Source organism: Pongo pygmaeus, chromosome 13, assembly GCF_028885625.2.
Source record: "Pongo pygmaeus isolate AG05252 chromosome 13, NHGRI_mPonPyg2-v2.0_pri, whole genome shotgun sequence".
Lineage (NCBI taxonomy): Eukaryota > Metazoa > Chordata > Mammalia > Primates > Hominidae > Pongo > Pongo pygmaeus.
Window position 1 is genome coordinate 81746752 of NC_072386.2, and position 27057 is coordinate 81773808.

General features: G+C 42.3%; 1 protein-coding gene across 4 annotated transcripts in view; it reads left to right on the plus strand.

Annotated features, from left to right (window-relative positions):
• SHC3 (SHC adaptor protein 3) overlaps positions 1-27057 on the plus strand; it is a 171633-nt gene that overhangs the window by 120468 nt on the left and 24108 nt on the right. For 2 of the 4 annotated variants that reach the window (XM_054502226.2, XM_054502227.2), the window contains 5 exons: positions 4546-4672; positions 9696-9846; positions 10854-10968; positions 14486-14644; positions 18716-19011. In XM_054502226.2, the coding sequence (XP_054358201.1) occupies positions 4546-4672; positions 9696-9846; positions 10854-10968; positions 14486-14644; positions 18716-19011 (848 nt within the window). Of the gene's footprint in view, positions 1-4545; positions 4673-9695; positions 9847-10853; positions 10969-14483; positions 14645-18715; positions 19012-27057 lie in introns of all 4 variants that reach the window. The other 2 variants (XM_054502228.2, XM_063649672.1) reach the window with 2 other exon arrangements.

Sequence of the window (27057 nt, forward strand, 5' to 3'; positions counted from 1 at the left end):
CAGGGCTCTCTGCTGCCAGCCCATGTGCTGGGATATGGGGTGCAGCGGCGAAGCAAAGTGGGTTCTCAGCTGTGTGAACTAGTTTTAACTGAACTAAACCTCTCGGAGAGAAACTGTACATTAGGGATTATACTCGTCATGGCAGCTCAAACAAATAAGAAAGAAATGGAAGAGCTGTCTGGGTATGGTGGCTCATGTCTGTAATCCCAGCACTTTATCACTTGAGGCCAGGAGTTCGAGACCAGCCTGGTCAACATGGTGAAACCCTGTCTCTACTAAAAATTAGCTGTGTGTGGTGGTGGGTGCCTGTAATCCCACCTACTCAGGAGGCTGAGGCAGGAGAATGGCTTGAACCCGGGAGGCTGAGGTTGCAGTGAGCCCAGATCGCGCCATTGCACTCCAGCCTGGGCGACAAGAGTGAAACTCCATCTCAAAAAAAGAAAAAGAAAAAGAAAAGAAATGGAAGAGCTGATAACACTTACTTCCATTTTGAAAACTTCACAGGCTGCATTTCACAGTAAAAACACTGATCATCTATTCATGTAAGATAAGAAATCAGCCCTTCCACATTCAAGATGATTAAGAAATGTATTTCCAGGAAGGAAAGATGAATTTTTATCCATCATAATAACAATAGATCACACCTAATGTGGTTGTGTCTTGAGATACTGACTGACAGAGTAATGCTTTCACGGCTAACAAGACAGCTTAAATTTTTATTTTTCTCTTTATTTTATCCTTTTTGAAGACAAAAGATATCTTTTAAAAGATATTTTTATAATACACATAATATTAATACAGGAGTGCACGTTAATAATTTACAAATAGACACTTATTGGGGATGCATGGTTGGAAAGTTCTTGTGGTAGGCATGAGTGAGAAGCAGCATGGATAACTGTGACTTAGAGAAGGGGTTCAGTGGGTGTGATGGGCATTCCTAATATCCTGCTCTCTTATCCTTCCAAACTTGCAAAAATGGCATCTGCCAGCCCCCTCCTGCTTGGGAGAAGCCCATGACAGTTCTGTGTGACGGGCTAAGAGCAGAACAGAAGGTGTATTTGGTTCTGGTGCAAGGCCCTGCTGTCTGTTTCTTCTGCAGGTTGTGGGAAAGGCCTTGCATTGAGTTCCAGGATCAAAAGGTCAAACAAGCCTGGGCCACTGAGGCACCACGAGAGGATGCCTGCCTTAGAGAGATGCCCAGAAATGAGTGAGCAAGAATGAAATGGTTCATTTCAGCCAGAGACGTTGGGATTGGTTCTTACTGTGGCATAACTTGCCCATCCTGACTCACAGAATAGGTGTCACAGGTAGGGTGTTGAGAGCATGCTCAGATGAACAAGCCTCATACCAGTTTACTGGATGCCCTGTTGCAGCAGGCAGATGGCCGGGGGCCAGCCCTGAGCGCCAAGCCGGGAGAAGCTACTAACCTCTGGACTTATTTGGGGAGAGGAGGAAGCTGAGAACTGGAAGTCTGGTGGATTGGGATGCATCTAGGTACTGTCTTCTCATTCACCACTGTTAGCCATTCTTCAGGGAGCGGGAGATGTGAGTGGACATGCCAGGAGCTACCATATGGCCGAAAGCCACCATATCCCCAGCTACTACAGTGTGACTACAGAGCCACAATACATTCCTAAGGAAGTGGTTTGCTTTCAAGTTGCCCATCTCAGTTATGGAGTAGTCCTTGTGATGTGAGCTGCTGAGAGTCCCCTTGCTGATGTCATGGCTCAGGTGGCTGCTCCAGGGCAGCTTGGGCTAGTGCTCTTAGAGAGTGGCTTCAGCTTTTTTTATTGGTTGGGACTAAACAGGAGAGAAACCAGTGTCAGCAAAGGATCCCTGCTTTTAAGTAAATGAACTATTGCAGGCTGTTGGTACGAGTTTCCCCAATGGGCAGTTTCCTCAAATGAGAAGGACTGTGGAATTCCCTGTCTTGCTGACCTTTGTTTGCATTGAGCTATGTTTTAGATTTTGCGTCATTTGGAATCTCGATTCTGTGCACGAATGGGCTGCATACCTCTCTTGGTTTCTTCTCCATTGCTTGTGAATGACATCTTTGGTTTTGTTGTTTCCTCAGGGACAGGTGAAGCCCAGCAGGCTGGATGACTGCCTTTGGGGAAGGCCTCATTATTTGGTGCACACATCAAATCACACAGGGCAGGCTAGAAGACAGTGGCTTTTGGCTAAGTGTCAATACTCTCAGAAGAAATACCAGGCCCAGAGAGACAAAGTCCAGGTTTAACTTTGGATTTGGAGTGAGTTTCTGGAACATGTAGAGGCCATTTTATAGAAGAAATCCTCAGACCAAAACAACAGGTGACTTGTTTTCTCCATTCATTGAGGACTCTGCCAGGTGCCAGGAGCTGCAGGCATGAGTTAATTCCCGAGAGTCCATGGGTCTACTCACGATCTGCAGGGCCTGCCCCCGATTAGTCACTTAGAGTAACATGCCCATTTTTCAGCATGCTAGAGTGCTTTTACCTCAAGCCCTGACCTGCTCCAAATGTCCTGGACCTTTCCCACAGAGGCCCCTTCCCAGGCTTCATGCTCTCAGGTGTGTAGAAGGTTAGTAGCGTGTGGATGAGATTGTACAGCCCACTCTCAGTAAATCGTATTCTTCGTTATTCATCTGAAAGGCTAGGGTACCTATTTTCTCCTTAAAAAAAATAGGCTACCCTTTCTGACCCTTTTCCAGTCTTTTTTCTTGTTCTCCAAAACACCGACCAACCAGTCCTGTTGGCTGGTGCTGATGCTGGACAGCAGGGCTGGGGGGGGGCGCGTGGCACAGGACAGGTCAGGGGAACGAGGTGTCTCACTGGCTTTCCCTCGCTCAGGCCTGGACTCCTACTTCCTTCTTAGCTGGAAAGATTGTTGCATTTGTATCTGTCAATGACCTGCACAACTGTAACAGCTGCTTGGCATTGCTTTGTGACTACCTGGGGGCAATACTTAGTAAATAATAATGTCAATACTAAAATAATATCAATAATCGATCATCAAAAGACAACCAGGATGCCTGAACCTTTGTAGACACATCTCCTGGCAATATCTAAAATAACACTGCTGTATCCAAGGAGTTGCATTGCCACCCAAAGCAGCAATACATTCGCACTTGCTCTTCCGAGGAAATACATTTCCTGTGTCCACAGAAGTCTCCCTGCCCTGGAGTCTGGGGGAGAAGGAGCTGAGGCCCCAGGGCCTAGCTGGCTGCCTCCGGGGTAAAATCTCAGTGCCGTGTTATGCTGAGAGGCTCCACACTGTGCAGAGGCATCCGTGTCTGTCTCTCTGTCCCCTCCCTGACAGCTTTCATCTTTCCAGTATGTACTGGCTTCCCTATAGGGAGGGCGCAGTTCAGTGTCTCCCTAATCACTGCTAGGGCTGGGGAACAACAACTCATGAAGAAATGCGTCCTCCTCACTGCAGGGACCAACGCGGCTTTTGGAGGAACCCTCCTTGGCATACGATTGTCGGCAGGAGAAAGGTGGGGTGTGATAAAGGCAGCTGTCATCCTTCCCAGGAATTCCTGAGAATTCCTTTATCCCATTGGTAAAAAGATCATGCTAGGCTCCTCATGGCGACAGACCCTCCTTCAGGAGGGACATGTGGACGCTTATGGTGGGGCATGGTGGAAGTGGGTCTGGAGAGTAGAGGTATTTTCCAGTACCCTGGAGAAAAAGTACTACTACCTTATGAGGCAGAGGCTGGCCCTCTTTTCTCTGAAGGTTTCACATAGATAATCCCGCAGCCTTGCCGCTAGGACAGCATGTCCTTGTATAACAGCTGGTGCCTGCTTCGAGCATAAGGACTGCTCCAGGCCTTACCACCAGCCTCGGAGTGGCCTCATTTTGACCTACCGCCACCCCTAACTTTCATCTACTCTTTACACAAGCTGCTTTTCTGAGAATCTGCATGAATAACCAGTCTCAAATTTATGTAGATGCATGTGTCATGTTATTGGCATGCTCACACTGATAATTAATATCTCTTTATATTCATCTTCAAAGGTTTCCTTATTGTTTTGAGTGGCCACATATGGTGGTCAACACTTTACCCCCACTAAGAAGTAAGTGAACAACTTGCTCTAAGTCCACTGAATAAATCAAGTTTCACTCAACAGATGCTGGTTTCAGTCCGTTTTTTAAGGCCTCATGGGTTTAAAGGGACCTAGTTCATGTCGAGATCAGGCTCTTTGTCGTGCTGAAGTCTCCTTCTAAACAATTTTTCCCTATTGACGTCAGAACTGATGCTTTATAGACCAAAGAAATTGAAGAACATCAAATTGAACTTGAAAATTCTTTAATTTATTTAAAAATGAAGCCTATAATTTTGTAGACAATAGGCTATTAAGAAATGCATGCCTATTGTGAAATGTTATAGCTGTAGGATTCCCTACCCAGAGATAAAGCTGTGTGGTTGGATCTGCTAGGACCTATTATGGAAGAAGCATGCACCTCTCTGTCCCTCTGTCCTCAGCAAGGGCTCTTGGTAGAGGAGTCCAGGTAGCACCAATGTCTGTCTCTAATAGGCCCATGTCACTTGCTTTCCCAGCTTGTCACATTTTGGAATGCTGTGATGGGCTGGCCCAGGATGTCATTGGCTCCATCGGACAAGCCTTTGAGCTCCGGTTTAAGCAATATTTACAGTGTCCTACCAAGATTCCCGCTCTCCATGATCGGTGAGTAGTGCTGTGACAACATTTGCAATAGCCTATGTGGGTTTTATGACCTTTCCTCTTAAAACCACGTCCCTGAGCTGTGCTCTGGACAGGCACAATTAATCACAGGGCTTCCTGGGCTCAGAGACACCTGGTCGGTGCTGGGATATGGCACAGAAAGCCAACAGATGGAAGCCAACATATGGATGATGCTTTGAATGTGTAGAAAAACATTTTCTTGAAACTATAGTGACGGTCGCCAAGGTTACAGAAAAGCGACTTCATTATAAATTTTTGTGTTCTGTTTCCTCTGCAGCCATGTGATGCTTCCATATGTCACCTCATTGGGTCTATGTCACCACTGGTTCTGTGTGTCCCATTGTCCTTGTCGTTACGATTAGCCAGTCATGCTGCAAGAGGTCCCCTCCATGAGGCACTGTGCTGGCTACCAGCATAGTTTTGGCTTCACTGGCCTTTGCAGCTTAACAGCTTGGTAGTTTGTTTACCTTCCAGACAGCCCTGAGCAAGTTTGGTAAACTCCTTGAGTCTCAGCAGCTTTATCTGTAAAGTAGGAATAAGAATGGCACCTTAGGTTTTTTTTAAGTGTTCAACAAAATAGTGAGTGTGAAGAGGAATTGGGAGATGTTTAGTTTATTATAAAAAATGTTCAGGTTCTATCACTGAGTTTTCTTAGGATGTAAGAATATTCCATACAGCATCAAGCATTAAAAGAAAAGTAATATGGGGCATATTGGTCATTCAATATTCTGTCCTTGATTGAACTTGCATAATGAAAATCTGTTCTAATGGTATGTTCGCTATCAACAAAATTTTACTGTTCCTAAATTTACTCTATACTTTTTTCAAATTTCTAAAGCCACATTCTTCTATGCCTTAGTTCTAGAGTCAGACTCTACCTTTGCTCTTATGATTATGAAGGCTTCTTTCATCTCCCTTCTCAGTCTTTGCTGTTCTTCAAAGAGACTTTTCATTTCTTTTCCTCTTTCCCCCGTTTAAGACATTCATTTTGGAGGTGCCTCTGCAGGACCCACCGTTTCCACATTGCTAGAAACTTCACTCCAGAGGCTGAAAATGCTAGAATTCAATTCTTCCTTATGGCCATCACATTCAAAAAAAAAATAAGAAAGAAAGAAACTTCAGCAAGCTGGGACAGGAAGATGTGTATAGAAGAGTTAGAGGCAGACAGTGACAGCAACCCAAATGTAGGTAGGAGACTGAGGAAACAAATTTTTTATTTTGTGTATAATGGGACATAGTAGTTAATAAGAATTCACCAATATACATGTACTACTGGCATAAATCTCAAAATTTATAATGAAATAAAAAAAAGCAAGTTACAAAAGGATATGGACCATTTATGAAAATTTTGAAAACATAAATGATTGCGTATATAGCATATGGATAAATAAATGTGTGGAAAGACTATAAAAACATACACAAGGCCGGGCATAGTGGCTCACACCTGTAATCTCAGTACTTTGGGAGGCCAAGGTGGGTGGATCACCTGAGGTCAGGAGTTCGAGACCAGCCTGGCCAACATGGTGAAATCCCATCTCTACTAAAAATACAAAAATTAGTTGGGCATGGTGATGCACGTCTGTAGTCCCAGATACTTGGGAAGCTGAGGCAGGAGAATCACTTGAACTCGGGAGGTGGCGGTTGCAGTAAGCTGAGATTGTGCTGCTGCACTCCCGCCTGGGCGACAAAGCAAGACTCCATCTCAGAAAATCAAACACACAAACAACAACAAAAAAATGCAAAAATACTATACAAAACTCCAGGATATCTGAGGACAGGACAGAGGTGTGGGTAGATGGGTTGCGTTTGACTGTATTTGTCAAGCATATACCCCCTACACCATTTTATAATAAAAATGTTCCAATATACACAAAGAACTGTATAGACACCATCTAGCTTCTACCATTAACATTTTACTTATAATATCACATATCTATGTATCCATCCAATGTAAGTTTGACAAATTTTATTAAAAAGGGAAGCATGTAATTGACAAGAAAAATTTCAGCCGAATTAAATTTAAAGGAGTTTAATTGAGCAATAAACAATTCCTGCACAGAGCAGCCTCCCAGCCAGAGTAGACTTGGTGACTCCAGGGCAACCACGTGGTGGAAGAAGATTTATGGAGAGAAAAAGGAAAATGACTTACAGAAAATGGAAGTGAGGTTCAGAAGTAGCTGGATTGGTTACAGCTTGGCGTTTGCCTTATTTGAACACAGTTGGAACAGTTGGCCGCATTTGATTGGCCAAAACTCGGTGATTGGCACAAGAGTAGGCTACGGTCTGTTTACACCTCCACTTGTATAGTTCAGGATTTACAGAGAAACTTTTAGGCCAGACTTAAATATGTAAGGAGGTAGCTTTAGGCTAAACTTGATTTAACATAATAGATCAAAAGGTTAACACTTATTTAATCTCCATGGGGGATGCGTAAGTATACGTCACATTAATTATTATGCTAGCCTTTGTTTCTGAAATGTTGAATAAAAGCCAAATAAACGCTATTAAGATAATACACACAAAAATGAATGGAGGGAGTTAGTTTAACTACCATACTCCTCTGGCAGTGTACGTAATGTATGAAGTTCTGTATGTGTTTGTATGTAGTGAAGTTTGAAGGACTTTTGGGGAAAGAAAATGTAGTAGACAGGATCTTATCCACTGAGAAAATGTCGCCTCCAAATGCAAGTATTGGCATATCATTTCTGGTTTTGTTTTGTTTTGTTTTTAAGACGGACTCTCGCTCTGTCACCCAGGCTGGAGTGCAGTGGCACGATCTCGGCTCACTGCAAGCTCCACCTACCAGGTTCGCACCATTCTCCTGCCTCAGCCTCCTGAGCAGCTGGGACTACAGGCGCCCACCACCACGCCCGGCTACTTTTTTGTATTTTTAGTAGAGATGGGGTTTCACCGTGTTAGCCAGGATGGTCTCGATCTCCTGACCTCGTGATCCGCCCCTTTCGGCCTCCCAAAGTGCTGGGATTACAGGCGTGAGCCACCGCGCCCGGCTGGCATATCATTTCTAAAGCAGAACAGTGACAAGGGGCCCTGCCTGTAGCTTCATACTGTTGGTGACCTGACACCCCCCTCACCTTATTCTGCAGAGGCTCCTGGTGTCCGCAGGGTACTGTCCGAGAGCGGGGCTAGGGGGATCTCCTGGGCTTGCCCTGCCTTCTGTTTCAGCTCCGCTCCTCCAGCAGGGTGCAGCCTGGTAACATGAGAGAACCCACACTGCATCCAGCTGTTCCAGCCCCATTCTCTGGGGACACTGAAAAACAAATCACATGCCACTAAGACTCCATTTATTATTATTTTTAAAATTGATAATTAATTCATATATAATCAAATTGCTCTTTTAAAGTTTACAATTCAGTTGATTTGTTATATTCAAAAGTTGTACAATTATCACCATTAATTCCAGAACGTTTTCATTCCCCCCAAAGAAACTCTACACTCATCAGCAATTACTCCCCATTCTCCACTCCCTTCTCTCCCGCCAACCACTAATATACTTTCTGTCTCTATGGATTTGCCCATTCTGGACATTTCATATAAATGGAATCATACTGTATGTGTCTGGCTTCTTTCACTTAGAAAAATGTTTTCAAGATTCACTCATGTTGTAGGATCTGTCAGTATTTCTTTCATTTTAGAGTTCTTAATAATATTTGAGTGTATAGATATATGACCTTTTGTTGATCCAGTCATTAGTTTATGGACAGTTGGGTGCTTCTACCTTTTTTTTTTTTTTTTTTTTTAATGGAGTCTTACTCCATTGCCCAGGCTGAAGTGCAGTGGCACAATCTCGGCTCACTGCAACATCGGCCTCCCTGGTTCAAGCAATTCTCCTGTCTCAGCCTCCTGAGTAGCTGGAACTACAGGTGTGTGCCATCACACCTGGCTAATTTTTGTATTTTTAGTAGAGACGGGGTTTCACTATATTGGCCAGGCTGGTCTTGAACTCCTGACCTCATGATCCGCCTGCCTTGGCCTCCCAAAATGCTGGGATTACAGGCATGAGCCACTGCGCCTGGCCCTACCTTTTAGCTCTTATGAACAATCCTACTGTGAAGATGTATACAAGTTTCTTTGTGGACATATGTTTCAATATTCTTATGTATATACCTGGAAGTGAAATTCTGTGGTCATATGGTTATGCTGAAACTGCAAAGCTATTTTCTAAAGTGGTTGCACCATTTTACAGTCCCATGAGCAATGTGTGAAGGTTCTAATATCCCTACGTTCTTATCAACACTTTTTCTTGTCCATCTCTTTGATTATAGCTACCCTAGTGGGCATGAAGTGGTTTCTGGTTGTGGTTTTGATGTGCATTTTCCTGATGACTAACGATGTCAAGGATCTTTTCATGCGCTTATTGGCCTTTTGTGTATCTCTGGAGAAAAGTCTGTTCAAATCCTTAGCTCTTTTTTAAGATCAGGTTGTCTTTTCATTGTTGAGTTGTAGGAGTACTTTATATATTCTAGATACATGTCTCATTTAAGATATATGTTAGCAAATATTTTCTCCCGTTTTGTAGTTTGTATTTTTATTTTCTTGATAATGTCCTTTGAAGCACAACAGTTTTTTCAAATAGCAGAAGGGAGAATTTTGAGAGGTTCATAGTCTACCATTTTCCCTCATATCACTAAATTTCCATTTTGTAGTTGGTTTTGTTTGGGGTCAATTTCATGGCTTACAGAAATGTGTGCTGTCCCTTGAGGAGCTGGCTGTCCTTAGGCATAATTTCTTTCTTAATTAAAATGTACTTTTACAAAAGGACATCCTTCAAACATGACTGAAATGTTCCAATGAGTGAAACTCTGAATATGGCAGAGATATTTTGCTAAACCACTCATCTGCTTTTCATCTATGCATGAGACCTGGATGGCTGAGGAAGCACTGACTAATCTCTCTTTTCTTGATAACAGGCGCTAACATTAGATTTGTTGATTTTGGCTGCAAGCTCAACTTTTGGCTAAAGCCCTTGGAAATCTTCCTTTAACAGAATGCAGAGTCTGGATGAGCCATGGACGGAAGAGGAGGGAGATGGCTCAGACCACCCGTACTACAACAGCATCCCAAGCAAGATGCCTCCTCCAGGGGGCTTTCTTGATACTAGACTGAAACCCAGACCCCATGCTCCTGACACAGCCCAGGTAAGTCTTATATTTTTTTCCTTATATAAGGAATGGAGGCTAACTCAACTTTATTTCCTTTTGTTTTCTTTGGTTTTATTTCAGGCTGATGTTCTGTATCATTTTTGACACAGTAAATCATGGGCTTTCTCTCACTGGATTTCATGAGGCATGCAGATGAAGAGAGGCTTTGGGTTAACATCATAAAGCATTGGCCAAATGCTTTGGAACTGTGTTGTGATTCCCGGGATACGAGTCTGGGGGTGTCCTCTGTACCCTCAGACATATTCCATCATACTGTGATCTCAGTGAGGGAAAGAGAGAATTTAAGATTTTAAAAAGGCTTGGGAGGCATTGGGTTCTCTGAAAAAGAGTGAATATAGACCCTTAAAATGATGAGAATTTTATGAATTTTCTATTTTATTCATTCCCTTGTTTTATGTCCAACTCTAAATTCTAGTAAGGCAATTGCTTTCTAGAGTTATGATATTTCTGTTTTGTTATAGGAAATTTTTTAATGTTACTACCTTATGTGAATGATAATGACACCACTAAAAATGGCAAAATAACATTGAGCTCAGGGATCTGACACTGAGAGGGAATTTCCTGATTTTTTGAAGGAAATTTCCTGGTTTACAGAGTGGACTTGCCCAAGTGTGAACGATTATGGGCGTATGTGTTATGTGGGAAGTGTGTTCTGACACATAGATACTCTGTAATTGAAATTTATTTTAGGACATACATATGGAAGAGCTTGATTTACAGTCACACTTCGGGAGGGGTGGGGGGGTAATGAAAACAAGGGGGGGCATGTGTAGTTTTGATGGAGATGCAGACTTTTCCTCACATCCACACAAACTTATTTCCCAAATCTTAATGCCAACCATGAGGCATGAAGGGAAAATTGGGTGTAACAGAGGATGCGAGCCACCTTAAGGATCAGTTCGCCGACTGTCTTGTGGCTTTCAAAAGTGGGGAAATGAGAAGAAAATAATTTTTTCATTCTGTGTATTTATATGTGTCTATAGTTTGCAGGAAAAGAGCAGACTTATTACCAGGGAAGACACTTAGGAGACACCTTTGGTGAAGACTGGCAGCAAACACCTTTAAGGCAAACACCTTTAAGGCAAGGTGAGAGGCAAGGTGAGATGGGTGAGAAACACAAAAGACACTTTTCAAAAGTAACATGCTCACCACTGGGTCGCCTATTTTCTGTGGACTGACAGAGTGACCCCTGGATATATGTGCTGTGTGTGTTGCTATAGAATCCTGACTAGACTATAGAAATAGAAGCAACGGTGTGGTCAGGCGCGGTGGCACACGCCTGTAATCCCAGCACTTTGGGAAGCTGAGGCGGGACGATTACCTGAGGTCAGATGTTCGAGACCAGCCTGACTAACATGGTGAAACCCCAACTCTACTAAATAAAAAAATTAGCTGGGAGTGGTGGCGGGTGCCTGTAATCCCAGCTACTCGGGAGGCTGAGGCAGGAGAATCACTTGATCCCAGGAGGTGGAGGTTGCAGTGAGCCAAGATGATGCCATTGCACTCCAGCCTGGGCAACAACAGCAAAAACCCGTCTCAAAAAAAAAGCAACAGTGTTGCAGACATCTCCTGGCACCAATCAGGTGCCTCCCTGCAGCTCCAGGACCATTCACACCCCGTCTGCAGTCACTGCCTCATGCCCCTGAGACTGTACACCTCCATGCTGGGAGAGCTTCCGTGCCCAGGGGTGCTGAGAAGTTGACATCTCAGGCTCACTTCACCTCAGTTTCCTATGGGAACTGGTGAGGCAACTCTAAGGTTGAGGTTGAGCCCCAGTGACTCCTACAACAAATTGTTGCCTTTCCTTCCTTGTCTCATTCTCCTTCCCTTTACTCAGGGTCAGCTTTAGGGGGAATGTGAAGCCCCCTACTCTAAGCTGGGGATTGAGGCAGAGGTGGCACCAGGGATATACGTCTCTCACAGGCCCTGGATGCTCTCAGAGAACACTTCTGCATCTTACAATTATAATAACATGCACCTACATCACACATTAAAACTAATGTCGATGTAACTGTCTGTAAGTCAGATATCTGCAAATATTTAGATACAGCCATAATAATTTAGATACAACTATCTAAGAAGTAACTGCTAATTGCCCACATACGTATTCTCTAGACAGTTATATATACACATACAAATATGTATGAATGTATTCATATCTCAATCTAATCCTTTAAGAATGTCTTTTAATTTTAACCTTTTTCCCTTCTCAAAAATATTTATAACTCTTTCACTAGCTCTGGGATCCTGGCTACTAAGTCTATAAGATCTGAAGGGGATGGATGCAACTGATGCTTCTATGTATCTAAATTTAAACATTATTGGTTTAATGTTGAGGCTTATTCCTTCATTATAGCTATTTATGCCAGGAAGCAAATGACAATACATTTTTAAAATGTCCTCTGTGTAAGAGAATTTCGTGTCTTGCCTGCCCCAGATGCAGGAAGACCCACAGTGCTGGCCCAGTCAATAAAACATAAGGCCTGGCAGAAGCCACCACATGTTCTGCCTCAGAATAGGCTGGAAATAGCAAATCAGAGTCATAACTTTGCCAGAGGGACATTTTCATTATGGGCTATTTATCCTTGTTCTACATACATTTAAAATGCATTTCCATAACATGTGTGTGCATAGACATATAATAACTGCTAAAGAATGAAGGAGACACATTATTTCTGTTAGATATTTACTTTATTGTAAAATATGTCAGGTTTATTTTAAAATAGGTCTTGTTTTTGATATATTCAAGTTATTCCAGCCAGATCGAGAACAGATGATGTCGCAGAATGAGCTCCTGGCCTGGAACTTGAGACTCAGAGCTCTCAATAAATTTCCAGCTCTTCTTTGAAAACAATAAATAGGCAAGGCATGGTGGCTCATGCCTGTAATTCCAGCACTTTGGGAAGCAGAGGCAGGTGGATCACCTGAGGTCAGGGGTTTGGTGCCAGCCTGGCCAACATGGTGAAACCCCGTCTCTACTAAAAATACAAAAAATTAGCCATGCATGGTGGTGGGCACCTGTAATCCTAGCTACTCGGGAGGCTGAGGCAGGAGAATTGCTTGAACCTGGGAGGTGGAGGTTGCAGTGAGCCGAGATCATGCCACTTGCACTCCAGCCTGGGAGTGCAAAAAAGAGAGAGAGAAAAAAAGAAAACAATAAATATCTTTTCTCACAGAACAAATTAGAATGTCACTTATTAATTTGCTGGCAGATACTATCCCCAATGGACGTGAACTCCAGGTGTCACCATGACACGTGTCCTCCTGCCCCGGCTCAGCACCTGCTGTCATCTATGGTGGGAAAGGGCAGTCAGGAAGATTATGCATTTGGGCTCTTGATCTTCTCCTTTTAAAATTTTTTTGTGAAATTCTTTTCTAAAGGCTGATTTGTTTGCAATGTACACAAAGGTGTAAACTGCAAATAGCTGTCCCTAAGCAAGGATGCGTAATCTGACTAGACTCTTCAATGTAGAAAGCATGTTGAGAAATAGGAGAGTAGAAACACAGTCCGTGATGTTGCAGGTGATGCTCCCCAGTGAGGGAATGTTAGCACGACACTTCATTCTCACACCTACAGCCTGGGAGACAGTGGTGTGCTGGCAAACATCCAGCCACAGGCTCTTGGGAACGCTTTTTAAAAAGCCCTGAACCAACTCCTGCCAGCTGGATTGAGCTGGCTTCAACACACCACCGCCCATAGGGTATGAAAGACACCCTCTTTCCAGAAATGTGAATACCACAGGGTGTTCTTGCGAACATGTTTATGTAAGAAGATTGGAGATAGGGCGCACACACAAAAAGACTCTGAGAAGGATCTGAACAGGCGTTCTCCAGCAACTAGGTCTGGGTGTCACTTTCACCCAGGGTCTGGGTGACAGAACAGCCCAGACCCAGCCTCAGCACACCCACTGGCTAGCTGTGAAGTCCTGTCAAGGCACTAGGTCTTTCACACTAGGTCTGGGTGACAGAACAGCCTTGGCCCAGCCTCAGCACACCCATTGGCTAGCTGTGAAGTCCCATCGAGGCAGTGTCACTGCCTCAGCAGAGGGGGCTCTTCACTTGTACACCCACCCTGGGCTTCCTTCACAGACCCAGGGGCAGTAACTGCAGCCCTATTTTATAAGGAAGGAGTCTCTCTCAGTTCCTTAGGAGGTACAGAGCTTCTATTGTATTGCTTGAATGAAGTTAATTTATAAAGCATTTGCTTATATTTAAAAAGAAAACAAGAGCAATTAATATAAGGCTTCTGCTCAGTTATTTGATATTGGAGCATTTGTCAAGGAGAGGAGGAGACCAGGCATGTTCTGCCTGCCAGGCTCCTGCCGTCTTGGGGCAGCAAGGGCCAGAACCTTTGCTAAGGCCATCACAGTGGAGCCATCAAGGTGTCCACCCTGACATTGGCTGGCAGACCCCATGTTGATACGAAGGACTGGAAAATATCCTAGCCAGGTCACAGCAGTGTGTGGTGACAAGCTCAGAAGAGGAGAATATCACCGATGGGAATCCGAAGGAGGAGTTTTCCTATTTGCAGGCGGAAGAGCTTCTCTGTGAAAGCCTGGGTGGCTTGAATAGTGTCACCATCATAAAAGAAAAGGGGCTCACTTTCTTGTTGCAGGGTCCTTGGACATCTACAGCACGCCAGAAGGGAAACTGCACGTGGCCCCCACGGGAGAAGCACCCACCTACGTCAACACTCAGCAGATCCCACCACAGGCCTGGCCGGCTGCGGTCAGCAGTGCCGAGAGCAGCCCGAGGAAAGACCTCTTTGACATGAGTGGGTTTCTGTTTGTCTCTGGTTTTCTTCTCTTTTGAGGTTGCTTTTTATCCCGCCTTTTATTTGAAATCTTTGTAATTACTGAATTTTCTGATAGCAGGGTTTTGATTAATGATGATGATTAGCTGTACTTTTCTGGGTAATGATTGGGTTTGTTTAAGGCTTTAGGATTATAGCCTTCTCTGTAGGCAAGAGACAGAGCAATTTCCCCCTTTTTGGAACTGACGTTCCTCTTGAAGATCTGCAAATATATTGAGACAATATACATACACAAATGTTTATTTATTCATTTAAATAGTAATTGCCCATTATGTGCCAGCTACTGTATTAGTTGCTAAGGATGCAAAGATGAAATGGCATGGTCGGTGTTTCCACAGAGCTCTAGGTCTATGAAGCAGACCAACATTTAACATATAGGCAAGAAATTGCAACACACCTCTCTCTCCTAAGGGTTTTCTCTCTCTTTCTCCTCTCCTCCCACTTGTGCTGTCATTTTTTTCTCTCATTTTTTCTCTCTTGCTCACCTCTTACCTCTCTCCAAATATTTACTGAACACTTACCATTTGTCAAATACTATTCTACTTGATGGAGATATACAGGAAAACAAAACCAGCAAAGTCTCTACCTCATGGAGGTATCTATTACCAGGTAGTGGTAAATGCTCCTCAGTTATGAAAACTAAACAGGATAAGAAGAGTAATAGGAATCTATTGCAGATAGCAATATAGTGGGATGTGTACCACAGACTTTCTGTTTGTCATATAGACTGAGGAAATTAAATCGTTCATGAACTGATTAATGAAAGTGAAAATTTTTTTTAAAGAATTTTGAAAGAGCATCACAAGCTCACAAGAGCTTTATATCCTAAAATTTGCTTTTCATATTCCTTGAGAATTTTATAGGCTGAAGAGGGAGGGAATGGAGACTAGTTCTGAATGATTTTCTACCATGTTCTAAACAACTATTTTTAAATTTTTACAGGTAGGTATTAGATAACTACTGTTATCTTTATTTTACAGAGGAGGAAACGAAGAATCCTAGAAGTTAACTAACTTTATCATTTGTGAAAGGCAGCCTTGCTGGTCCAATATCTGTGATTTGTGGTATTTTGTATGAGTGAGGACAGAGTTAAGTGCCTTTATAATTAGGCAGCCTCATGAAAACAACACTGTTTCTCCCCATCAAATTTGACTTCCCAGACACACTGGACCCCCATTTTGACTTACAAAAATAATCTAAGCAAGAACTGTAGAATCTCAATGCTTGAAGCCACCTTCAATGCTAGATCACCTAATTCAGTCCTGCCAGTGCCTTTATTTTTAAAAATGTGAAAACAGCTTGAGAAATGTGAAGCCACTTTTTCAAGATGCAAAGCACAGTGGTGGCTCTCCAAGCTTTTGCTGGAGTTGTTATAGTACCTCCAAACTGCAATTTAATAGTTCCATGTTTGGTTAGACCATTTTTACTGTTTAATATAGTCAATTTACCAATGACTCCTGGACCCAGACCCTAAGGAAAGTTAGATTGGCTGGTGTTTGGGATGAAAAAATGAGAACCAGAGCTACCCTTTCCCATCAGTTAATTTCTCCTCCTGCTCTCAAAACCTAAGGAGGGGAAACAGAATGTAAAAAGAGCCTTAGAAAGGCTGATGCCTATTGAAAAGTATGGAACTAAATAAAGCCAGCACTCTGTGTTCTTTATTTTGAACCAGTAGATCTAAATAATAGCGGTGCTGATGTGATGATGGTGGTGATGATGGTGCTGCTGCTGATGGTAATTTTGATGGTGGTGGTGGTGGTGATAATGATGGTGATGGTAGTAATAGTGATGATGGTGCTGATGGTGATGGTGATAATGGTGAGGTGATGATGGTGGTGATGGTGGTGATGGTGGTGATGGTGATGATGATGATGATGGTGGTAGAAAGGTGGTGATGGTAGTGATAGTGATGATGGTGCTGATGGTGATGGTGATGATGGTGGTGGTGGTGATGGTGATGGTGATGATGCTGCTGCTGCTGATGATGATGATAGTGGTGGTGGTGGTGGTGACAGTGATGATGATGATGGTGATGTTGATGATGGTGGTGGTAATAATGCTGCTGATGGTGGTGGTGATGATGATGATGGTGATGATGCTGCTGATGGTGGTGGTGTTGATGGTGATGATGATGGTGATGATGGTGGTGGTGATGCTGCTGCTGATGGTGCTGGTGGTGGTGATGATGGTGATGGTGATGATGATGCTGGTGATGATGCTGATGATGGTGCTTGTGGTGAAGGTGGTGGTGGTGATGGTGATAATGATGGTGAGATGGTGGTGATGCCGATGGTGGTGGTGGTGGTGGTGGTGGTGATGGTGATGGTGATAGTGCTGATGGTGCTGATGGTGCTGATGGTGGTGATGCTGCTGCTGCTGCTGTTACTGCTGCTGCTTCTGTTGCTGCTGGTGACAGTGATGGTGATGATGATGGTTATGCTGGTGACAATGATGATGAAGATGATGATGACAATGGGGATGATGGTGATAATGGTGATGATCCTGATGATGCTGATGGTAATGGTGGTGGTGATAATGGTGAGGGGATAGTGATGATGGTGTTGATGGTGGTGATGCTATTGCTGCTGCTGCTGTTGCTGGTAGTGACAGTGATGGTGGTGACAATGATGGTGATGATGATGGTTATGCTGGTAACAATGGGGATGATGGTGATAATGGTGATGACAATGGTGATGATGGCGGTGATGCTGACGGTGGTGGTGGTGCCAATAAAAGTGAATGTGGGGATGGTGGTGATGGTGGGGATGATGCTGACGATGTTGATGATGTAGATGATAGCAAAGGTGGTAATGGTGTAGAAACAGTATAACACAAATGACAATTCCAGGTAATCAGGAAAAAAGTCAGATGAAAAAGAATATCCACAGACATAATTTTTGCCAATGGTTCTAACTTATTTTTATCTCCAAATCTGTCAAAGATTAATGAGCATCAAAAAGAGCTAATTTTAATTTCATTTACTCACCTCACTTCTGCCCACGCTGTACTAACATCGAACAAGTTTGGCTTATTTTACAGCATTTGTTGACTATACTGAATGAATTGTGTCCTAGGAGCAATGCTGGGCTCTGAGGGTGTAGTTATGCTCAGGAAAGAACCATTCCTGTTCTTGTGCTGCTTATGTTGTATGTATGTGTATGCTTATGGGTAGACAGTGTAGTCTGAAATAATCATCGCACTACCTTCCACTTGCATAGCACTGTGCATTTTTCAGAGTCCTTTCATACACACTACCTTATGTGAAAATTGAACATTGGGATTTAGTTAGACATGCCTGGCTACTTCTTTTGCTGCTGGTATTTATTGTTAGAGCAGCAGTCTCGCCATTCACACATGCCTTGCACTGAGAAGTGTGCTCTGAAGGGGATGAAACCGAGTATGGTCTCAGGCACTCATGCAAGAGCCTCGTTCCACAGGGAAACAAGTGAAGGTTAAGGGGAGGTGGAGCTCCTAGCCTGGGGCAAGTCACACAAGAGGAACCCAACACCCATCAGCTTTCTCTTTTAAAAATTTGCCTGATGCAAAGATTTTGAAATAAACCTTTGGTGGATTGGGCTCAGGTTTTGCATAAAATCAAAGCTTTGTAGCTTGTCTTTCCCTTTGGTATTGGCAGATTTTTGTTCAGAATTTGTTAAAGAGACTGGCTGAAGTTCCAGAGAAAGTACATGGCATGTGATATTCATGGCCTCTTGCAGCATGCAAAAATGAAGTCATTCCAACTAGCTAGACAAAGGGTGTGCTTGACTCCTTGGCACACAGCACAACTCCCAGCTGTCTTGGGAAAGCAGACTCATCAGAAAGTCATGCCAAAATTTGGGCTGTGCTTTTCAATGCTTGTTATGATGGCTCTTGTTATATTACCAGCCAGTTAGTTTTTTCCATTGGTTTTTGTTTTCCACTTCTGGAGGAGTTGCCTTTGCATTTCCATCTCTCTCACTGTATTATTATTATTTTTTAATCATTTGCTCTTCTTGGGATTGACTTGTTGCTGGTCAATATTGTTGATGACAGAACCTTTTGAAGATGCTCTCAAGAACCAGCCCCTGGGGCCCGTGTTAAGCAAGGCAGCCTCCGTGGAGTGCATCAGCCCTGTGTCACCCAGAGCCCCAGATGCCAAGATGCTGGAGGAACTGCAAGCCGAGACTTGGTACCAAGGAGAGATGAGCAGGAAGGAGGCAGAGGGGCTGCTGGAGAAAGACGGAGACTTCCTGGTCAGGAAGAGCACCACCAACCCGGGCTCTTTTGTCCTCACGGGCATGCACAATGGCCAGGCCAAGCACCTGCTGCTCGTGGACCCAGAAGGCACGGTGAGCACCCAGTGGGGGTGGGGCTGGACCTGCCAATGGGCGCAGACCTGCCTTGAACAGTCTCCACTTTGTCAAATGCCCACCACATTCCCACCTCTATCCACAAGTGCCTACTGAGTCCTCCAGGGGAACCCAGGGACAGACAACTCCTGTCATGAGGCCAGAGCCAGGAGCCAGGAGCCAGTGGTCAGGGCCCCACACAAGTTTTAAACCTTTTAGAATTATGGCCTAGGCTGAAAGCCTTGACTTTTATGTCCTTTAAAGTAAATAAATACAGAAACTGAGAGCATTTTCCTTACAAACACATTTCTAGTAGACAAGGAAGTACAGGCTCCTAGGCTTTTAATATTTATCTTGAATGCTTATCTCGAAAAGTTGAGTCACTGAGGATTTTGTTATAAGGCTGTAAAATGTGATCAGTGAATGAAATCCCCATTGCTAAGTCTCTTGTTTTCCCGTTTGGAGAAGTAACTCCTGCTGATGTTGGCCATCCCTGGCACTACAGCTGTATCTGAATAATCCCTTAGATTTGGCTGAATTTTTCATCTTCCCGTCAAGAAAGACATTCATCTTTACCTGGGGCATAGTCCAAGAATTGCTAAGTTTAATAAATGCAGTTAAATCAACCTAACCATTGAGTGAAATTCCAGGATTGTTTAAAACCTTTTATCCAGTGAAAACAACAAAGCAGGGTAGAGTTATTTAATAGGAGTTAAGAACATTGCATTTTCTGATTGACAGGGAGGGGTGAAGCCTTTGTCTTTAGCTGGACTGGAACACAATTAAACTGCATGTGTCAGGGGTGAGGGTGTTACCCAAGACAGTTTATTACCTCAGGTGCCAAGACTCAGTTGCCTGAACACCCCAGCTCCTGGCACTCTGAACAGTTCCTCTTTCTGTCTCTGCAGAAGCAGCCACTTCCCACTTCCAGCCAGTAGCTAGTTCCTCTTTCCCTTCCGCGGAGACAGCCGCTTCCTCATGAATGTAACGTATGTCCTTCCAATCCACCTTCTTTTTTAATTTTTTTTTAACATATATGTACTTCTGAGAAAACATATTTTGTGTTTGTGCCTTTTAGAAATTTGCAAATTAGCCAGGTGTGGTGGCGACTGCCTGTAGTCCCAGCTACTCAGGAGGCAGAGGTGGGAGGATTGCTTGAGCCCAGTAGGTCAAGGCTGCCCTGAACTGTGATCGCAACTACTACACTCCAGCCTGGGTGATGGAGAAAGACTCTGTTTCAAAAAAAGAGAAAAGAAGTTTGCAAACATGTTTTTGTTCCACAAATCCCATTTTGTTTCTTCCTTTTCCACCACCATATATGTTGTTGAGATCTGTCCATGGTGGTTTCTGTTTATCAGATCATTACTGTGGTGGGCTGCCTGGGGCCCATCACGTATGCAGTCCACGTGTCACTTACTGAGCTCTCTTGAGAAGGATGACTAAGCTGCTACAAACTCTCATGCATGTTTTTCTCTGTACCCGGGGACGATATCTCTGGGACAGGAGCCAAGAGTGGTGTTTTGTTCACAGGGTACACATACATTGAATTTCACTAGGGCTTGCATTTGCTTTCAGAATGGCTGAGCTACTAAGGCGCACACCAGCAACATCCTTGCTCTTCCTTGAGAGAGTCTCTAGGTTTGCTAGTTTGTGGGAGTAAGGAGAAAGGGAATATCTCATTGTTTGATTTGTAATTCTTTGGTTGCACTTCATTAGTAAATTAGCAGATTCTTCCTGGAAATTTTATGTTCTTATCTTTTCTCCATGTTTTTCTTTTGACTTTCTGATTGGGCTTTCTTGTTGAGGTTTTCAGCAACAGAATTTTCATATGTATTCTCTTGCTTTTTTCATCTATCTGATAATTTTGTCTGTGATACTCTTCATCAAATAGAAGTCTTTCATGGGATGCATCCGAATCCATCAGTTTTCCCCTTTGTGCTTGATGGTTTTGACTTTTAAAGTTTTTCTCCCCTGCAAATCACAAATATACTGGATTTGAATATATATTTTATTTTGTTAGCTTTATAGTTTTATCTTTCACGTGTAGGCTTTAATTCCAACTGAAGGTACTTTTGAATATGAAATGAGATAGAGACCCAATACACACACACACACATATATATATGTATTCTGTTTGTTTGCCTGTTTTTGTATTTTTAGTAGAGACAGGTTTTCTCCATATTGGCCAGTCTGGTCTTGAACTCCTGACCTCAGGTGATCCACCTGCCTTAGCCTCTCAAAGTGCTGGGATTACAGGTGTGAGACACCACACCTGGCCTAGGCTCAACATGTTTTTAAATCTCCGGATAGTAAGCCAGTTTTTCTGTCACCATTTACTAAATCATGCATCTCTTCTCTGCTGTCCTGATGTTCCTTCTAAAACATACTAAGTTCCTTGCATCATGGTCTGTTTCTGGATGCTGGATTCTATTCTACTGATCTGACTGTTTAGTCCTTGTATAAGTACCATGTTATTTCCATCCTTATGGCTTTGGAACTCTCCTAACATCTGGTGGTGTGAGTCCTTCCTCTTGATTCTCCTTTTTCTAAACTGTTTTACTGAGCTTCAGATATATATTCTTCTTTATACTGATTTTAGAATCAGTTTTTCAAGTCACCAACAATACATGCTGGGATTTCAATAGGGCTTGCACTGAATGTATGTAGATCAACTTGAGGAAGAACAGACATTTTTGTTGGGGAGATCAGACCCAACACCAGGTCGTGGGGGTGACAAAGTCCAGCAGAGTCAAAGGATTGAGAAAAAGACAGTTTGAGAGAGAAAGGTGGGACACCAGAGGGCCATCGCAATCGTGGAGGCTGCAAAAGCCCCGAGCTCCGGGAGCCCACGCTATTTATTGGTAATCCAACAGAGAAACAGGTGGTGAGAATGTGGAGGTCAAAATGACACGTTGCATTAAGCACATGATTTACAGCTGTGATGGTTTAACATTTATATGGAACATGTTCTGCTACTTGAGATAATGGGAATACAATCAATCTAGGAGCCTAAGAGGGCTAGAAGCAAGGAGCCAGCAAGTCTAGACACATTCCCAAGGACATTATACAAGCCCTGCCTCAGTTTCCCTCCCAACATTCAGCTTTTTCCCAACAATTTTTCTGTATTAGATCAGCACAACCATGAACATGGCATAAGTCTCCAGTAACTTAGTTTTTAAGGTGTCTTTTGGTAGAGTTTTAAAATTTTTCCCACAAATTCTTCTGTCTCCTTTATTAGATTATTTCCTACAGTGTCTAGATTTAGCTCCTGTTGTAAGTGTCATGTTATTTTGAGTTTCTTTTTCTCAACGATTTTTGCCAGAGAGAGAAGAATGTGGTGTGATCTTGTGCCTGGACACTTTGCTTCTTCCAGTAGTTTTACAGGAACATTGGTCCTGCCATTGCAGACCTGGACAGTTTCACCTCCTGCCTTCCAGGGCTCACCCTTATGTGGTATTTCACCCCATTGCTCTGACTAGGGGCGCCTACAGAGGCTGACCAGAGGAAAGTGTCCTTGTCCACTCCAAACCTGAAAAGGAATGATTGCACTGGTTGCAGTAGGCTTTGGGGAGATTATCTTTTAGATGATTGTCCTAAAAAATTTCATTCATCCATTTATTCATTCATTCAACAGATACGTACTGAATGCCTACTATGTCCAGACATTGTGTTTTGGCAGCTGGGATATGTCTAGGAATCTGTTTAAAAAGAAAATCTCTGCTCTCATGGAACTTACACATATTATTTAATTACTTTGATTATATATGGGTGTTGAACTTTATCAACTACTTCTTCAGCACCTTTTGAGATAATAATTGTTTTTTATATTGTTAATATGGAGAATTACACAGCTAGATTTTTCTGATGTTGTAATCCCGTCATAAACTCTACTTCACCTTGACATAGTTCTTGTGAAATATCACCGAATGTTTTATTTAGGATTTTGTTAGATCTCTGTTTGTAAGTAAACCTGTCTTGTCTTTGCTGCCTTTGCTTGTATATGCTCATCTGGTTTTGGTATCAAGATTTTGCCATTTTGCTCACCTCTTAAGATGAGCTAGGCTTCCTACACATCAGAAAAGTCTTTTCAGAGAAGCCTTCCCTAACCTTTTTATCCCAAATAGGATCCCCTCTACAGCCCCTGTTTCTGCATTCTGCTTTGTTTTTACCTTAAAGCACTTACCACAAACAAAAATTTGTTCCTTTGTTAATTTCTTCATTATGTGGCTAGTTTCTTCTACTAGACTGTATTCCCCATGAGGGTAGCAAACTTGTTTGTGCTATAGTGCCCAATGTGTAGAGTAGTGCCTGGCACATAGCAGTGTTCAACAGCATTTGATGAACAAACACAAAGATTGGCCTGGGCTTTTACAGGTTAAGAGTTGAGAGCCTGTGGAGGTGATGGGGTGCTGAGGGTCACATGCTACTAGCAGATGTAGAATCAGAAATGAAATTTTTAGAATCAGCTCATACTTCTTCCCGTTTGCATAGACTAACAGTTGTGGTTATCTAAAACAAAATAGGGGAGAAGATACCCAAGCAATTCTATGAGAATATAAATATTTCAGTTCCAAATTTTAGATATTTAAAAAAACAAAAAGCTAAAATCTAGTTAAATATGTCATCTTATAGAACAAAGATTATTGAATTTGTTCACTTAGTCTGTATAGATCAAAGAATGACTTAAAAAAGAGCTGTGTACTCCTAATAACATATTTATTATACATTAAAAATCAATATCATAATGTAGCAGATAAAGAGGGTATGAATTTGTGGAAATATGATTAAACCAGTTATCCAAGTGAGCCAATGCCCAAAGCTGTGTTTACCATACAATTTTAATTTTGGAGGAGAAACTTGTAGTACTGTTGAGAAAATTTGTCAAGTCATACCTACTAATGACTGTTCTTCGGGGGGGCTTTTTTGTTGGATCTTATTTTTTGGTTAAATTGATCCTGTGGAGGACAGCTTTAGCTGAAAAAGAAAATGGAAATGAAAGACTTAATTAAAAATGTAACATCGCATTCTTGCTGTGGGGACACCAAAATAGGCAATGAACACATTCTCTTCAATATTTATTCATCTGATTTTCATGGTAATTGGTTGGTCCCTGACTATAAAGGGGAAAACTTGGCAGAGAACAGATTACTCAGAGAAATAAGGATGCAAAACAGTTCTGCATCTAAATTTACTCCAGAATATACTAACCTTTGTGCCTTCCCACCATTCACTGAGATCACTGGAAACGTGGTGAGAAGCTGCCTGGGGCATCTTCTGAGCCCTGTTCACAAGGTGTCAAGAATATTGACTCTAAAATAGTATCTGGAAGGTGCCAGTAGCTGGGTCTCTAAGAGAAGCCTCAGAGATGGAGTCTGGAACACTTTACTTTTCAACATCTTCAGAATTGTTTAGTCAATGCTCTTATGTCTAAAATTATTCCCTGAGTCATTTATCATTGATTCATCTCTTTGGTCTTGAAGGACCAGCTAAGTGAGGTGGGCACTGTGCTTGCATTTGAATGCGTTGCTACCGCTGGTGGGTGGGTTTCCTGTGGGTGTGATTCACATGGTGTCTGGTCATTGCACATTTAAGAGCACATGCTGGGAATTTTGTTCATAATATCACAAAACATTGATGACAATCCAACACCCCCACATTCACTAGTTTTTGAGAGTAGTTTTTAAATGTTCCCTAATCCTTACTTTATAATGCCCTGTTGTTATTTTTAAATTCCCTTTGTATCAGCCAGTCTAGGCTGTTCTGCAATAACAAATAAAATCTGGATTCTCTGTGGCTTAACCCAGCAGAGCTCAGTCCCCCGCATGCCAAGTCATGTGTGTGTTGTGTGGCTCTCCAGTTCCCGTAGGTCCTTGGGTGACTCAGGATCCAGATGAACTGTTGTCCATCTCCTGGGCTCATCTTCTCAACACAGGAGCTCAAAGGAGAAGAGAGGCTGGAGGAAACTCGTGGGCTCTCAATGGCTGTGCTGTGGAGGGGACTCACATCAGCTCCCTCTAGTCCATGAGTCCCAGCCTCACTCCAAGGAAGCTGAGAAATGCTAAGAAACATGGAGCATTTGATCCAAGAGCCTGTCTCAGCAATATACCTTTTACATTTTTAGCAATATAACACTGAAAAATATAAACAAAGGAGATATAACAGAAGGCTTTGAAAGAAAAACACTGATCTCCCCCAAACCATCTCCACCCTCACCCCATTCCCATGCAAAAACTTGTGCACACATAGTTAAAGTAGCATTATTCATAATAGCCAAAAGGTAGAAACAATTCAAGTGTCATCAACAGATAAATAAGAAAGTAAAATGTGGTATATCCATACAGCAGAGCATAATTCAGCTATAAAAAGAATGAAGTATTGATACATGCCACAACTTGGATGAACCTTGAAAACATTATGCTAAGTGAAAGAAGCTAGTGACAAAAGACCACATATTATTCTATTCATAGTAAAGTTCAGGATGGAAAAATCTACAGAGACCGAAAATAGATGAGTGATTCCTAAGGGCTGGGTGAGAGAAAGGGATGGGAGGACAGGGAGGTGACAGCTGAAAGGTATGGCATTTCTTTTTATGGTAATGCAAATGTTCTAAGATTGACAGTGATGATAATGAATGTATCTGCGAATATACTGAAACCCATTGAATTGTACACCTTAAATGAATGTGGTGTCTAGATTATATCTCAATGAAGCTGTGTAAAAAGAATCTCTGTATCTGCCGTTTATAGAAAAATACAGGTCAGGTGTGGTGGCTCACATCTGAAATCCTAGCATTTTTGGAGGCTGAGGTGGGATGATCACTTGAGGCTGGGAGTTCAAGACCAGACTGGGCAATATAGTGAGACCCCATCTCTAAAATAAAAAATTAGCTGGGCATGGTGGTGTGCACCTGTAATCCCAGCTACTTGAGAGGCTGAGGCAGAGTTCAAGCCTGTAGTGAGCTGTGATCATACAACTGCTCTCCAGGCTGGGTGACAGGTGACTCTGTCTCAAGAAAAAAAGAAAAAAAAATTACAGGGGACAGAGGAACAAGTTATACAATGCCATAAGGAAGCAAAAGCCAAATCGTAAGGTGGAGTATTCCACAGACAAATATCTTGTTTTTCAAACAAATCACTGGTATGGAGGAAAAATGGAAGGAAAATATAAATAGAATAGAAGAGTGTTAAGAGAAATAATGAAATGCAAATGCAGACTACATCTATTTGGATTCTGATTCCAACAAACAGGTAATAAAAAGAACATCCTTGAGACAATTAGAAAAATTTGATGTTCTGTTATTAGGTGTATATGTGTTTATAACTGTTGTATCTTCCTTATGGAGTGACCCTTTATTAGTATGAAATGTCCCTCTTTATCTCTAGTAAGTTTTTTAAATTATGAATTATCTTCACTTGTTTTAGGTCTATTCAGATTATCTATTTCTTCATGAGTCAGTGTTGATATTTTGTGTCTTTCTAGAAATTTGTCCATTTTACCTAAGTATCAAATAGGTTAGCATGTATAAAGAATACTGTTGGGTGGAGTTCTTTATAGATATCTATTAGGTCTAGTTGGTTTGTGGTGGTATTCAAGTCTTCTGTTTCCTTGTTGGTCTTTTGCCTAGTTGTTCTATTCATTATTAAAAGTGAGGTATTGAAATCTCTATTATTGTTGAATTGTCTATTCTCCTTTTATTCCTATTAATTTTGCTTTATGTATTTTGGTGTTCTGTTACTAAGTGCATATGTGTGTATAACTTTTGTATCTACCTGATGGACATACCTTTTATTAATGTGAAATGTCCCCCATTATCTCTAGTAACATTTTTTGCTTCTTTTGTTTTAAAATCTATCGTATCTGGTATTAGTATATGTACTCCAGCTTTCTCACGGTTGGTATATATGAGACACATTCTTTTCTCTCCTTTATTTTCAATCTATTTGTTTTATTTTAGCCACTCTGAAAATCTCTGCCTTTTGATAGCATTTTTAATCCATTCATATTTAATGTTATTTATGATGTAGTATGATTTATAGCTGCCATTTA